The sequence below is a fragment of the Geotrypetes seraphini genome, chromosome 3 (genome assembly GCF_902459505.1).
Source record: "Geotrypetes seraphini chromosome 3, aGeoSer1.1, whole genome shotgun sequence".
In the NCBI taxonomy this organism is placed as follows: domain Eukaryota; kingdom Metazoa; phylum Chordata; class Amphibia; order Gymnophiona; family Dermophiidae; genus Geotrypetes; species Geotrypetes seraphini.
In genome coordinates, this window is record NC_047086.1 from 202811330 (window position 1) to 202828308 (window position 16979).

Below are 16979 nucleotides of genomic sequence, written 5' to 3' on the forward strand. Positions count from 1 at the left end.
ATGAAAAAGAGTTCCCATAACCACATTGTTCACAGAAAAACTTTTCATTCATTTGATCAATGTGAAAATATCTAGAGATGATATAGTATATGAGCTTTCAAGACTACATTGATATTTTCTTCAGATGCTGGCGCTCTTGGGTCAGATGAAGGTTGCACAAGCAATCTCAGTAGAGGCTTTTTACCTAGCCTGCTGATCTGCGACATCACAAACCAGTTGACCTTTGGCCATGTGGTTATTATGATATCACCAGTATCCTTCAGTGCCTTGTCATGTATGGTGTCCTATCCTTTATTTGGTTTGTTCCCCCTTTCCTTCTGTTGGCTTGCTGAGTAGTGAAGTATCTGATATTTTGACTAGCAGGTCTCCCGTAAAACCTTTGCTTTGGTAAGCAGTGACTTTTCTTTTTGGTTTCTAAGTCTTGGCTTACAGGTTCCTATTTCCAGTGCAGTATATTTCCAATAGGCCTTTTTAGAACTATGTATCTAATCTGGTAGCAATAAGTAATATTGAATAGGTAATATATTTAACATATGTTAAGGCAATAACTGCATTTTAACATTCTTTAGGCTGATGAATCGGTTCTCTCCCGTGCATATTTGCCTCTGAACTGTTTTCTTTGTTATTGTTATAAATTAAGAACCTTAAAAAAAAATAGTATAATGCTTGTTCATGCACATGCTTAACTTTTCAGTTGACTTCACAATTGAAATAAAACTTGAATTTATTTGAGGCTCAAGAAGGCTGAAACAGGTTTTATTTTCCAGGTATCATCTTTATCGGAGAGTGAGGATTCTCAGGATTCATCTGATAGTATAGGGTCTTCACAAAAGACTCGTGGAATCTTGGCTCGACGCCCATCTTACAGGTGCAAAACTTAGAACTAAGAAATATTTTAAAAGAATGATTAGTTTTCCAATGTATCCTTTTGAAATTTCCTGCTATAATAGAGTTTGTGCCTCTTCAGTGAAATTATTCACCAGCCCTGTGACTTTTCATAGAGAAGTCCTGGGTTTGCTTCCTTTTCTTCACCAGTGATGGGGTTTGGATGTATTGAGGCGCTATGGCTCTTTAGTTGATGGCGTGATTAGGGGGATGGAGATATGCAACCTGGTTAAAGTTGATAGAGTGGCAGTTCTTGTACATATGTGAGACCCATTTCTATACTGTAATATGAAAATTAATGGTTTAGAGCTATAAGCATCTCATGGTTTTGGGACTTCAAGAGTATTTATGCTCTGCAGAAGCAACCTGGCTACGGAGGAGGGGGGGGGGGGGTGGGGGGGGGAATTAATGGCTGAGGGGAGAAAATAGTTGTTTTTTAAGCAGCAACATTAATGTAAAACCATTTTCTCATAGAAAAATCCTGAAAGATCTATCTTCGGAAGATACAAGGGACAGGAAAGGAGAGGAGGACAGTATCAGCGTTTCTGCTGTCTCTTCTATGTCTGTTCCAACATCGATATACCAGACTAGCACTGGACAGTACAGTATGTCTTTATGATTTGTAATGTTTGCCCAGATTCTGAAGTTTACTTGCTTGTAGCCTTTTGTTTAAGGTGGCATATGACTTAGTGAAATGGATTTGTGGTATGAAACCTACCACTCCTGACAAGTAGGCATAATAAAAGGCAAGCTATCTGTGTGCCACCAGACTTTAGTCTGGTGGCAAGGAGATAGCAGATAAAGATAGGATAAAGGAATCATGGAAAACAGTTAAAAATTGGAGAGAGAGACTTTTGGACTGGGTTTGAACTCCAGAATCCAAGTGATCTCTAGTTTCATAGCATTGTGCCCAAGTTTATAAAGATGTGTCCTTGGCCCTCATAGGTGCTCTTTGTTAGTGGGTATTCATCTTCCTCAAATATACTTAATTCTAAAGGCACTAAAGTTCCTGTAACTGGTTCAAGGCCCTCTTTTACTGAGCTGTGTTAAAATTATGTAGTTACCACATGTTGATGGTCAAAATTAACAGTAATTGCAAAGCCTCTGGGCTCACTGTGAGTAGCCAATAAAAGTTAATGCAGAGACAATACACATGCTGCACCTTAACTGAGGTACAGTTAACTGTTTTGTGTTGTTTGTTGCATTACTGGTTAAAACACGGTAGCAACTCTTTTCTATGTTTGTTAGTTAACCAAGGGAATTAGTATACACTAAGACCCTGATTCTGTAAACGGTACCTGCCGTGGCAGGTGCCTACAAAATGGGCGCCTGCCGCATGTCAATCCACAGCAGGCACCGCTTCCAGAGTCGCAGCACCCAGGGACCCTAGGCGCAGGAAATGTAGGCCAGGGTCCTACAGGCCTACATTTCCAGCACCTAGGGTCCTTGCTGAATCGTAGCTAATGTCTCCTAGTGACACTGAAGCCTGGTGTTTCCCCTAAAAACACCCATTTCTGGGCATCAATGTCACTAGGTTCTGGTTCTGGAAGTCGCCTAATGTTTTTTTTTATTTTTTTATTTGGGTTTATGTTTAAATGATTTTTATTATTCCAGCAGTAAGAAGCAAATACAAACAGTAGTACCATTCAGGAAATAACATTTTCAACAATATAATCAGTTCCCCTCCCATCCCTCCCTCCCCAAGAATCCATGGCCGGTCCAACAGCTGAGAGTGGGAATAAAATCTTAAAGATTCAAAAGTCTACTGCGAGCACACAGTGTGAGGTCCTGCCAGAAGTGCTCCCACACCTGACAAAATTTGCGACCCGTGCCAAGAGTCAAGTCTGCCACCATGCGTCTCTCCAGTGTTGTGTGCACTACTATCATTAGGGATCTCCATTGTGCATATGACGGGGGATCACAGGAGAGCCAGTTGGTGAGGATGGCTTTTTTTCCCATCAAAAGGGCTCTGGAGATAAATGCTGACATTCCCCTGGGTTTGGGCGAGGCTATATTATAAAATCCAAATAACGCCCTCGGTTGCGGAAGCCATCGCCTACCCCAAAGCGATGTGATATATAGGCCAAGATGTCTCCAAAACTGTTGGATTGCGGGGCAGGCCCAAAACATGTGACTCAAAGATGCGTGAGCCTGATTGCATTTCAGGCAAGATTGCGACGCAGTAATCCCCATCCGGGCTGCATGTTCCTGTGGAATGTAAAGTCTAAGAACAATTTTCTTTTTTTTTTTTTTTTTTTTTAATTTATTTATTTATCATTTTAATGCATCCTATACAAGATGTTTAAAGAAATACAGAAATATATTGTTCTCTTAGTCATATTACATACTAAGAATTGAAATTTAAACATCCATATAAATCATATAATACAGTCCACAACTAGGGGAGAAGAGACAAGATGAAAGTAAAACCCCTCGGGAAAGGGGAAATATACAAAGGAAACTGAAAACTTTGAGAAATAGAGCAGTCAGATCTTACCTATCCAAAATAAAATTAACCGCATTATTAACCTGTATCATTTGGACTGTGTAGAGATACCTTTACCTTCAAGGAAAAAACCTAATTGGGTAGGTTCAAAAAATATATATTTACTTCCCTGATAGGAAATAAAACATTTACAAGGAAATCGCAACTGAAAACTTGCCCCCAAAGCAATCACCTTTGATCTATATAACAGAAATTCTTTCCTTCTGGATTGCGTCCACCTCGAAACATCAGGAAATATATATACCCTTTCCCCCAAATAGGAAATCTGCTTTAAATTGAAATATAATTTCAGCAACATCTCTTTATCCTGAAGGAATACCAACGAGACCAATAAAGTTGCTCTTCCCTGAATTTCAATATCAGAAGACTGCAGAATAGCAGAAACATCTAATTGAGCATTTTCATCTGCTGTAGCTTTTTCTTTCTGCACTTGTTTTATATAGTAAATTCTTTGTATCGGGGGAAGACTTACTTCAGGTACATTTAAAACATTCAACATAAAGTTCTTAAAGAGTTCTTGAGGAGACATAAACTTGGCAACCGGAAAATTAAGAATCCTCAAATTTAAATTCTTCTGCTGATTTTCCAGGTTTTCAATCTTCCTCAAAATCATCATTTTTTCTGTTGTTTGTTTGGTAATTAAATTCTTAGTCTCTGTTGTTGCTTTGTCTAAATTTTTTAATTCCACTTGGTGTTGCTGGGTAATAGTCTCTAAGGAGCTTATCCTGGAGGTAGAATTCTGAGTCATAGTAACAAAGTTAGAACATACCAGGTGAAGATTCTCAATTGCAGACCAAATGGAGTCCAGGGTAACAGCCTGTGGTTTCACCAACGGTCCAAGGAGGGAGACACCAGCCGACTTAGGCACGGCTCCTACTCCAGCGATGGAAATCTGGGCCCCTGCAACCTCCCCACCGCTGGCCACCGACGGCTCCTCTCCCCCAGAACGCTGCCTCTCCAACGTCGGGATCAGCGTATCTGCTGCGTGTTTCACTTCCGGGTCAACTTCGGAGAGAGAGCAATCCTCACCCCACACTCCGGGGGAGTCTTCTTGCCAGTTCCGCTGCAGCAAAGATTCTCCGGGAATGGGAGGGGTGTGCGGTCCTCGCGGGCTCAGCGAGAGTGACATTTCGCTGTCCAAGCTGTGGATTTCCCGTTCCACAGCAGCGGAAACGCCCGATGTGGAGGTAGGGACTGTGTATGCTGTTATCACAGTCTGCCAAGGCGTCGAGAAGCCCGGGGTAGGTAGAGGGATACCCCTCGGTTTCCCTCTTCTTTTAGGCATAAGAATATCGTTGTTTAAGGGTAAAATGAAGAAATTTTCCCCCTCAAAGACGGGAGTGCTTCTCTCAGCGTCCTGCTCCTTAAGAACAATTTTCAATTGCATTTCCCAGTGAGTAATATTGGGTGACACCTTCTGAATGTTCTTCAGGACCCGTTGTAACTGTTGAGCAGTCAACTGGCAATGCAAGTCCTCAGCCCACGCTGTCACTAATATATCCAGATTCGTACTTGGTTGGCAATCCCGGATCCCCACAATATGAAATCGTAGAGGAATCCTCTGTTGGGCTGAAAGGCTGAAGAGTTCCGAAAGCGCCTCCCTGCAGACTTCAGTAAGGGCAGCCACTGGGAGGGACTGAACATAGTGACGGATCTGGTAATAGGCGAAGAGATCATTAGCCTGTAGGTAAAAAGTTCATTGCAGCTTGGCAAATGTGTTTTATTTGGGTTTAATTGGTTTCTATATGCGACCAATTATCGCTCCATTTAGAACCATTTTCCCTATCTGTCCTGGCAGGCTCACAATCTATCTAATGTATCTGGGACAGTGGAGGATTAAGTGACTTGTCCAGGGTTACAAGGAGTAATGTGGAGTTTGAACTCACAACCTCCGGGTGCTAAGACTGTAGTTCTAACCACTATGCCACACTTTCCTCCACTGTTCTCTTAAGTTAGTCATCCACAGGCACAATTTAGGCACCTGCCGGTGACTAATTTTCTACAGCTTTTTGAGAATCCGGGCCTAAGTGTTCTTTATTCATTTTTACTTCAATCAACAAGTTTACAATTTTATACAATATATTATACACAATCACTTGTACATTCTTAAACATAAATCTTACAAACTTATAGAATATCCCACCCCCCATCCCTCCCATTTCTATAATTTAATCATTACCATATTATATCTTTTTCCTTATATATTCATTCATACTTGTAAAGGTGTCTAATCATTTGAATATGTCATTAATGGCCCCCATATCTTTTTAAAATTATTATAATTCCCATTCTGTACTGCAAGAGCTTTCTCCATTCTATATATATAACACACTGTATTCCACCAGAATGTAAAATTCAGACTTGTATAATCTTTCCAATTCCTAGTTCTGTGCTGAATGGCAACTCCTGTTAATATTAATAATAACTTATTATTGGACACTGAAATTTGACTTTTATATCTCATTGAGGTACCAAATAAAATTGTATTATAGGACAGGGCAACATGATTTTCTAATAGCAAATTAATTTGGGGCCAGATTGATTTCCAAAATGCATTAATACAAGGACAGAAATAAATTAAATGATTTAAAGTCCCTGCTTCTTGATTACAATGCCAACATCTATTAGACCTAGAATTATCTACTTTCTGTAATCGAACTGGGGTCCAAAACACTCTATGCAACAAAAACAACCATGTTTGTCTCATAGATGCCGACATTGTCGATTTTATTCTCCAAGACCAAATTCGTGGCCATTGAGATGCCGAAATTTGGTGCTTAATCTCAATGCTCCAAATATCCCTCAACCCAGTTTTCTTTTTTTTATTCAAATATTCACTTAGCAATTTATACCACTGTGCGGCTTGGTGACCCAAGAAATCCACCTGAAAGCAAAGGAATTCTAAACTATATTGATTATTAAGATTCTTCCATTCAGGGAACCCCTATTGAATAGCCTGCTTCAGTTGCAACCATTTAAAATTTTGATTTTTATTTAGACCAAATTTGTGTTGCAATTGTGAAAAACTAAGCAGCGATCCATTTAAAATAACATCATTCAAGGTACGAATACCTCCAATAATCCATTGCTTCCAAACGATTTGAGCTCCGCCAATTTTGATCTTGGAGTTTACCCAAATGGATTGATGATTATAATGATTTAGCTATTGGAATAGGTGACAAGTTACTTACATACCTTAACGTTTTCCATGTATCAACAAATATTTTATTTTCTCTATATCTTCTAGGTATTTTTATACTAAGTAAAGGAAACAGGAGTCGCCATTCCAAGTATAACCAATCTGGGACATTCTCCATGAGCTCCGGGAGGATCCAATACATACTCTGACGTAGAATATAGGCTTGATGATACCTATAAAAATTTGGAAAATTTACCCCTCCCTCCATAATTGATCTTTGTAAAGATACTAAAGCAATTCTTGGCCTTTTACCCAACCAAACAAATTTCGTAAGAATACCATTTAACTTTTTATAAAATGACCCCTGAAAAAAAACTGGTATCATACTCATTTGATAACAAACAGGCAGTATCATCATTTTAATAGTTTGAACTCTCCCCCACCATGATAAATGCAATGGATTCCATTTTTCACACATATCTGTAACTTTTTTTAGTAAAAGTTTTTCATTTTCCTTTACTGTATCCTCAACATTATTCTTTATTAGGATACCTAAATACTTTAGACCCTCGTCTTTCCATACAAAAGTAAATGAATCAAATAATCCTTTGACACAATGAACGTTGAGCGGTAGAACTTCAGACTTACTCCAATTAATCTTATATCCTGAAAATTTTCCAAATCTCTCTATCAATTCAAGTAGGCATGGTATGGTGGTCACTGGATTCCTCAAATAAAGTAAAATATCATCTGCATAAGCAGAAAGTTTATATTCCCAATTTGAATAAGGAATACCCTGTATCCCCTTTGCTTGATTAATAGCAATTAACAGGTGCTCCAAAACAACATCAAAGAGCAATGGAGATAAGGGACAACCCTGTCTAACCCCCCTTTGCAAGTCGAATCTATCTGATAAACTGTTATTAATGTATAATCTTGCACCAGGAGAGCTATACAGCGTCTGAATCATTTGAATGAACCCAGATCCCACCCCAAACCAGTGCAATGCCTGATACATAAAATTCCATTCTACCCTGTCAAAGGCCTTTTCTGCATCTAGAGAGACCATAAAAGTCGGATCATTTACTGTTTTTGTTAAATTTAAAGTATGAAACGCTAATCTAGTGTTATGTGAAGAATGTCTCCTTGCAACAAATCCTGTTTGGTGAGTATCTATAATATATGGGAGAGCTTTTGCCAATCTTAAAGCCAATATTTTAGCAAGAATTTTCCCATCTACATTTATTAATGAAATAGGCCTATAATTTGATACCAAAGTAGGATCTCTGTTTGGTTTTGGTAAAACAATAACCACCGAATCTGCCATAGTACTTGTAATACAACCTTTAGTCAGTTGATACTTATACAAATTTAACAGATATGGTAAAAGATTATTTTGAAATGATTTATAAAATTCCACCGTAAAACCATCACCACCTGGAGCGGATCCAACTCTAAGAGATTTCAATGCTTCTTCTAATTCTTTTAGAGATATAGGTTCTTCTAAACTTCCTTTTATATGTTCAGGAATTTTTGGACCAATAAGTAAATTTAAAAAATTTAAACCATCTTGTTCTTTATTTCTATAAGTTTCTGAAAAATATAGATCTTTATAGAAAGCAAGAAATTGTTGTAAAATATGCTCATTTTTAGTGTATGAATCCCCCTTATTATCCTTTATTACAACGATCTTTGTCCTCCTTTTTTTTGCCTTAAGATAATTTGCTAATAATTTCCCAGCCTTATTTGAATTTCCATAATACTGAGCTTGCTGATAGAACAAATCCTCTCTAACAAGCTTTGAAGATAACTCATTATATTTGGCTTTAGCTTTTAATAACATTTGTAATGTCTTTTGTTCCCACCTATTAATTAATTTTTCTTCTAAAATTGTAATTTATTTTTCTAAATCATAAAATTGTTTCTTAGCTTGTTTTCTAACATAGGCTGAATATGAAATAATATATCCCCTCATGGTTGCTTTAAAAGCATCCCATACCATCTCAATATTAACATCTCCAGAATCATTAATTTGAAAAAACTCAATCATTTTTGATTTAAACTCATCAATAAATTTTAGATCTGCAATCAAAGCATTATCAAATCTCCAAATCGGCTTTGTATCCACTTGCTCATCCAATTGTATTTCAATCCATACACCACCATGATCAGATAAAATTACCGGATCTATGATGGCTTTATTCACTTTCTGAGCTATTTTATTTGAAACAAATATATAATCAATCCTTGAAAAATAATTATGCACTTGAAAACAAAAAGAAAATTCCCGATCATTAAAATGAAGAATACGCCATATATCTATTAAATCACAAGATTGAACCAAATTATCTAAACCTAATGATTTTAAAATTTTACTTGGACTCTTATCCATTATCGGATCCATTACAGCATTAAAATCTTCAGCCACCACTAAATTAGAAGCAGCCAGTGGTAATAATAATTTTTGCATATTTTTGAAAAATTCCATTTGGTTAGTATTTGGAGCATACAAATTAAACAAATCAAGGGTATTATTTCCCATGCTCATTTTGACATGTACCCACCTTCCCAAGGGATCTGCAGCAACCATTTGAAAATTTGCTAAACATTTCTTACTTATTAATATTGCCACACCCGCCTTCTTCCCATTCGCTGGAGCAAAAAAACATTTTGAAATCCACCCTCCTTCCAGCTTCCTAGATTCATTAATTGATAGGTGTGTCTCTTGTATGAAATATATGTCCGAGTTCTGTTTCTTAAGGAAATCTAACATTTTCCTTTTCTTAATCACATGATTGAGGCCATTTACATTCAACGAAAAAAACTTAATCATCATTAAAATATATATAAATTCTAATAATAACATATTTTATAATTATTGTCAAATGATCAGACACCCATGCATTCATAACTTCCAATAGTAAATCTTTTAAATTCTCATTTCTTTTCTTTTCCAAATGTATTCTGAAACAAATATTCAATAATCCCCTAATCCCTATCCCATCCACTCCCTCCCTCCAAATATTCAACTGCCCATCTTCTTTCTTTCCCAAATTCATCATTAAATAAATTATTAATACTCCCCCCAACCCTATCCCTCCCAAACCCTCCCTCCAAATATTCAACTGCCCATCTTCTTTCTTTCCCAAATTCATCATTAAATAAATTATTAATACTCCCCCCAACCCTATCCCTCCCAAACCCTCCCTCCACATGGATAAACTTGCAACGCACATAGGAAATGTAACCCCACACTCCCCCCAGGCAATCTTTAAAAATAGTTCAACTCATATATTATTAAAAATATATTCAATCCAAATATTATCATACCTATAAATCAATTAATATATTAACATTAAATAATCATCCGAAGAAAAATTCATTTACCTATAAAAGCATTCAAATTAAATTTCATAACTCAATGTTATCCTCATATTTTAATATTTGTCCCACTATATTTTATTATTAGTTAAATTAATGATCCCCATCCATACCTAGAAATCTCTAAAAGACATAACTTATTACTTAAAATATTTAAATTCATATCAAATTCATTTAATTCCATATATCTCTATTTCTCTTTAAGATTATCTGTTCATTTATATCATATCTACTACTTATTAAAATATCTTATTATGTCACCCTTTGCCAACATACCCTGATATTTTATTTAACTAAAATATATTAGCAGGATCTAAAATAAATTTTTTTTTTTTTTTTTTAATACAATCTACAATCAATCTGCTTCACTTATTCTTTCTTCTGTCTTCTTTCTTCTTTCTTGACCAGCTTCACATAGACATAGGTTCTGGATTTGTAAGGAAGTTTTTCAGTTTTTCCGGGTCATCAAAATAAAGTGATCAAAATAAAGAAATTCTCATTCTTGCCGGGTAGTATAACCCGTACTTGTAACCTTTTTCCTTCAGCTGTGTTCTTAATTGAAGAAACTGCTGTCTCACAGCTACAGTGCCTTTTTCAAAGTCTGGCAAAAAAATAATCTTAGAGCCCTTATAGTTTAAATTCCTGTCTGCTTTTGCCAAATTTAGTATTTCCATTGCTTGGCTGAACCTTAACAACTTAAAGATCAGAGGTCTAGGCTTTGAATTTCCAGCTGACCGTTTAAAAGGAATCCTGTGGGCACGTTCGATTTCTAAAGGGGACCTTGTATTTAACTGAAGTAATTTTGGAAGTAAATTTTCCAAAAATTGTATCGGATTTTCTCCTTCCAAATTTTCTCCCAATCCAATAATTTTAATATTCTTCCTCCTTCCACGATTTTCATAGTCCACCAGTTTCTTCTGCAGTTCTCTGATAAGTTTATTATCTTCCTTTGTTTGTGCTGCAGCCATTTCTACCTGCTCCACTCTGGATTCTAAAACGGTCATTTTCTGATTCACTGCCTCCAACTGCAGTCGTCGTGGGAGACTCGATCCTGAGAGAAGTGGACAGTCACGTAGCAGGAGGGAGAGAGGATCGGCTAGTGACCTGTCTCCCAGGAGCAAGAACGAAGGACATCTCCGACAGAATCGAGAGGATCCTGGATGGCGCGGAAACAGAAGAGACAGCAGTGATAATCCACGTGGGAACAAATGATGTCAACAGGAGAAATTACAGCAGGACTACGCTAATTGAACAGTTCAAGATCCTAGGAAGGAAACTGAAGCTGAGGACACAGAAGATAGCATTCTCAGAGATTCTGCCAGTACCGAGGGCAGACGTGAAGAGGCAGACCGAGCTACAAGCAATAAACGCTTGGTTGAGGAGATGGTGCGAAGAAGAAGGATTCCTTTTTGTAAGAAACTGGACAACTTTTTGGGGGAAGAACAAGCTCTTCAGGAGGGACGGACTACACCTGAGCAAGGCAGGAACGAGACTGCTAGCAAACAACATCAAGAGAGGAATTGAGCAGGCTTTAAACTGAGAAGAAGGGGAAAGCCGATAATCGACCTGACGTCGACGGTTCGGACAAGAGTATCCAAAGAAGATACTGAGCGGGAAAAATGCTGGGAACAGGCAAGAGACGAACAACAGAAGCTGTTGACCAACAAAAAGGGCAAACAGATAAAATTAGAGGAACAGGAGAGATCAGGAAATCAGGTTGCAGATAATAAAGATACACCAAAACATGAGGAAGAAAAGATCAGAAAAGATACACCAAAAAATGAGGAAGAAAGGAACAGAAATGAGGGACTGGCAGCCCAACTAGGGGATGGTAAGAGGAGCAAAACACATGTAAAACCAGCAGAGAAAAGAAAAGACCAGGACTTAAATTGCTTGTACGCTAATGCAAGGAGCCTAAAGACCAAAATGGGAGAATTAGAAGTCATAGCCAAAAAAGAAAACCTAGACATCATTGGAATCACGGAAACATGGTGGAATGAAGATAACCAGTGGGACGTAGTGCTGCCAGGGTACAAACTCTATAGAAGAGACAGGACCCACAAGAAGGGTGGAGGAATAGCACTATACATAAAAGACACCATTCCCTCGTCCAGAGTGGATATAGAACCAAAGGCGGAAGGACTGGAGTCATTATGGGTAAAATTACCAGGAAAAAGTGGCCTTGACATAAGATTGGGTCTATACTATTGTCCACCTGGACAAACGGAAGCAAACGACAAAGATCTGGCAGCAGAACTGAGGCGGGAAGGCAACAACAGGAATGTGACAGTAATGGGAGACTTTAACTACCCCGGAATAAACTGGAATATTGGAAACTCAAACTGTGCGAGGGAAACAGAATTCTTAGAGGCTGTGAGGGACTGCTTTATGGAGCAGCTTGTCAAGGAACCAACAAGAGGATATGCCACTCTTGACCTAATCCTAAACGGAATAGGGGGACCTGCAAAAGAAGTGGAAGTAGTAGGACCACTAGGAAACAGCGATCACAACATGATCCAGTACAAATTAGGAGTAAGTACAGCAAAAGGGAAGAGAACCACAGTGACAACGTTCAACTTCAAGAAAGGAAACTATGATGCTATGAGAGCAATGGTTAAAAAAAAACTTAGAAATAGCTCAAGGAAAACAGAAACTGTAGAGCAAGCCTGGTCTCTATTCAAGGGCACAGTGCAAGAAGCACAACATATGTACATCCCCAGATTTAGAAAAGGGTGCAAAAAAAACCGAACAAAAAACCCCGCATGGATAAACGACGAGGTGAAGAAAGCGATAGGAGACAAGAAAAAATCATTCCGGAAATGGAAAAAGGACCAAACTGGGGAAAACTGGAATGAACACAGGAAACACCAAAGAGAATGTCATCAAGTGGTTAGGAGAGCGAAAAGAGAATACGAAGAGAAACTGGCCAGGGAGGCAAAAAACTTCAAATCATTCTTCAGATATGTTAAGGGGAAGAAACCAGCGAGGGAGGAAGTAGGACCGTTGGATGATGGAGACGAAAAGGGAGTGATAAAGGAGCAAAAAGAGGTAGCCGACAGGTTAAACAAATTCTTCTCGTCAGTCTTCACAAGCGAGGACACATCCAGTGTACCGGAACCCGACGTGATCTTCCATGGTGACCAAGAAGAAAAACTGTCAGCAATAGAGGTGAGCCATGAGGATGTCCTCCAACAGATAGATAGATTGAAAAGTGACAAATCACCAGGCCCGGACGGAATCCACCCTAGGGTACTAAAAGAACTAAGAAATGAGATAGCGGAAATACTCCAAATAGTTTGCAACCTATCCCTGAAAACTGGAGAGATTCCGGAGGACTGGAAGATAGCAAATGTTACACCTATCTTTAAAAAGGGGTCAAGAGGAGACCTGGGAAACTATAGGCCGGTAAGTTTGACATCGGTTCCAGGCAAGATGGTAGAAGCACTGATAAAGGATAGCATCTGTGAGCACATCGAAAAAAATGGGCTGATGAAAGCGAGCCAACATGGCTTCTGCAAGGGAAGATCGTGCCAAACAAACTTACTGCACTTCTTTGAGGGGGTAAACAGCCAGTTGGACAAAGGGGAACCTGTAGACATCATTTACCTTGACTTCCAAAAGGCCTTTGACAAAGTACCCCATGAGCGGCTGCTTAGGAAGCTATGGAACCACGGGGTGGAAGGGGACGTATACAGATGGATTAAACACTGGTTGGCAGGCAGGAGACAGAGGGTTGGAGTGAAGGGTCACTACTCGGGCTGGAGGAAAGTCACGAGCGGAGTTCCGCAGGGGTCTGTACTTGGACCGCTGCTGTTCAATATATTTATAAATGACCTGGAAACGGGGACGAAATGTGAAGTTATAAAATTTGCGGACGACACTAAACTCTGTAGAAGGGTTAGAACTACGGAAGAGTGTGAGGACCTACAAAGGGACCTAAACAAACTGGAGGAGTGGGCGAATAAATGGCAGATGAAATTCAATGTAGGGAAATGCAAGGTCATGCATATAGGGAGAAAAAACCTGATGTTCAGCTACCAAATGGGGGGATTAGTATTAGAGGGAAGTAACCTTGAAAGAGATTTGGGTGTATTGGTGGATACAACAATGAAGTCAACGGCGCAATGCGCAGCAGCCGCGAAGAAGGCAAACAGAATGTTGGGTATTATTAAAAATGGTATTATGACCAGAACAAAAGAAGTCATCCTGCCGTTGTATCGGGCAATGGTGCGCCCGCACCTGGAGTACTGTGTTCAGTATTGGTCACCGTACCTCAAGAAGGATATGGCAATACTTGAGAGGGTCCAGAGACGAATGATTAAGGGCATGGAAAACCTTTCATACACTGAAAGACTGGAGAGGCTAGAGCTCTTCTCCTTGGAAAAGCGGAGACTCAGAGGAGACATGATAGAAACCTACAAGATCATGAAGGGCATAGAGAAAGTAGAGAGAGATAGATTCTTCAAATTTTCAAAACATAAAAGAACAAGAGGGCATTCGGAAAAATTGGAAGGGGATAGATTCAAAACAAATGCTAGGAAGTTTTTCTTTACTCAGCGGGTGGTGGATACCTGGAATGCGCTTCCAGAGGACGTAATAGGGCAGAGTACGGTAATGGGGTTTAAGAAAGGATTGGACAATTTTCTGTTGAAAAAGGGGATAGAGGGGTATAGATAGAGGATTGCTGCACAGGTCCTGGACCTGTTGGGCCGCCGCGTGAGCGGACTGCTGGGCGCGATGGACCTCGGGTCTGACCCGGCAGAGGCATTGCTTATGTTATGTCTATTTATGTTTAAAACCTCTTCTTTTACTTCATGGATGCTTTCCGCGTTTTTTTGAATTTGTTGCAAGATTTTTTTCAGTTCAGCCATTATTTCTTTCCTCCCACTTTCCTCTTCATCCGGAAGCGGGTCTTTAGATGCGGCAACCATATCCTGTTTGAGGCGCTTTGCCGTGCCAGCATTCGCGAAAACTGAATCAATCTTTCCCTGTCTTGTGCTCGCCATTCTTATATACCTCCCGACTCAAGAGAAACTTGAAATTTCTTCAATATAAGGTATATTATTTTATATATTGCTGCCTGGGGAACGGAGCGACACGATCACACGTCCATGTATCGCGCATGCCAAGCCACACCCCTCAAACCACATGTTAATGCAGGTGTGCACTAACAGTACACAATAATTCCCACATTAACTATGTAATACATTTTAGTAAAAGAAACTCTAAATTGAGTCTGCACCACACAAGATCGCAGTAACCAGAGAATATTTCTTCACACAATGTGTAATTAAACTCTGGAATTTGTTGCCGGAGAATGTGGTGAAATCAGTTAGTTTAGTGGGGTTTAAAAAAGGTTTGAATAATTTCCTAAAAGAGAAGTCTATAGGCTGTTATTGAGATGGCTTGAGGAAATCCACTGCTTATTCCTAGGATAAGCAGCATAAAATCTGTTTTACTACTTGAGATCTAGCTAGGTACTTGGGACCTGGGTTGACCACTATTGAAAACAGGATACTGGGCTTGATGGACCTTCGGTCTGTTCTAGTAAGGCAAGTCTTATGTTCTTATGAGTTCATATTGTAAAGGAAATATATTTGAACCTTAAGGAAAGGATTGTGCATATTCAGATCGTCTATAAAGTAGTAATTTTTTTCCCATTTTTAATACATTCTTTTTCCTCCTCCCCCTTAAAGTTGCCATTGCTCCAAATGGAGCATTACAGCTGGCCAGTCCGGGTACAGATGGTGTACAGGGTTTACAGACGTTAACGATGACAAATGCTGGAAGCAGTCAGCCAGGAACCACAATACTACAGTATGCACAGACATCTGATGGGCAGCAGATTCTTGTACCCAGCAACCAGGTGGTAGTACAGAGTGAGTGCTTAAAGGGCATCAATAATGTTAAGGGGATCAGAGATGCATGTTTTGGGAAAGGGTCAGGAGGGAACCTTTCTGAGCATGCCATAAATGGCAGGCATATTATCTCACGGTGGGTGTCGTTAGTGGTGAAGTGCCTTTAATATTTGGAAATTGTCTCCTCATTGTCAGTAAATTTTGATAAAGATTAGTTGTAAGGGAAATAGAAGATAAGCTTTCTAGTAGCTGTGCTGAACATACAATTAAGGAACCCTGCAAGATCCAACAGTTCTACCATATATTAAACTTTCTTTGAATCACCTCAGTTTGCCACAACCAAAATGTTTCAGAAAGGGGGTAGATTTTCAAAAAAAATTTTCAGCCAATTAATACATGTGTGTGTGTGTATGTATATATATATATATATATATATATATATATATATATATATTTATTTATTTATTTATTTATATATTTATATATATATTTATTTATTTTATTTTATTTTTTTTTGCTATTTTAGCTGCCTCAGGGGATATGCAAACGTACCAAATTCGTACCACCCCAACCACCACTTCCCTTCCTCAAACTGTGGTGATGACCTCTCCAGTCTCACTCTCATCTCCAACGACAAAGACAGATGACCCACAACTCAAACGAGAAATAAGGTTAATGAAAAACAGGTATGTGATCTGCATAGTGCTATCTTGTGAAATCTGAAGTCTTTGGAAAAACAATGCAAGTTATATTTTATTCCTCTTGTATTAAGAAGCATAGGTGCCAAGCTCTGAGCACCCCCAATATTTTTCCCAGTAAGTCTAGATCTGGGGCATCAAGGTGCATGCTTCAGAGCTACAAGAAACCACAGGAAGGAAGTGCTTCTCTATCCTAGTTACTGTCTCCACATCCCCCTGCAAACTGTTGGCCAATGTCTTTTCAATAGACTGCAGGGGAGGAGGGAACTGCTTTAGCCTAGCAGCAGCCAATGAGGAAGGCAAGTGTAGCAGGCTGACACTTACTAAAGGAACAGACAAATTCAGTTAACTTTATTGGCATGACAACTTTACCTGTGTTGCCTAAGTAACACCAAATAGCAGTTTAGGTAAAAAAAGAGACAGAGATATTGAGAGAGGAATAAAGGGAGCAAGGAAATAGAAAGGAGTCGCTGGTTAGGAGAGAGAGTGCTGTTATGAAATGCTGGAAGAGG

At 39.0% G+C, this 16979-nt stretch overlaps 1 protein-coding gene across 5 annotated transcripts in view; it reads left to right on the top strand.

Annotated features, from left to right (window-relative positions):
* The window catches only part of ATF1 (activating transcription factor 1), a 155163-nt gene that overhangs the window by 26506 nt on the left and 111678 nt on the right, over positions 1–16979 (top strand). For 4 of the 5 annotated variants that reach the window (XR_004538768.1, XM_033937377.1, XM_033937376.1 and 1 more), the window contains exons 3-6: positions 768–868; positions 1360–1490; positions 15608–15790; positions 16296–16455. Coding sequence is in view for 4 of the 5 variants with exons in the window: in XM_033937377.1 (XP_033793268.1) it covers positions 768–868; positions 1360–1490; positions 15608–15790; positions 16296–16455 (575 nt within the window). In the remaining variant the exon portion in view is untranslated. Of the gene's footprint in view, positions 1–767; positions 869–1359; positions 1491–15607; positions 15791–16295; positions 16456–16979 lie in introns of those variants that run through there. The other variant, XM_033937378.1, reaches the window with a different exon arrangement.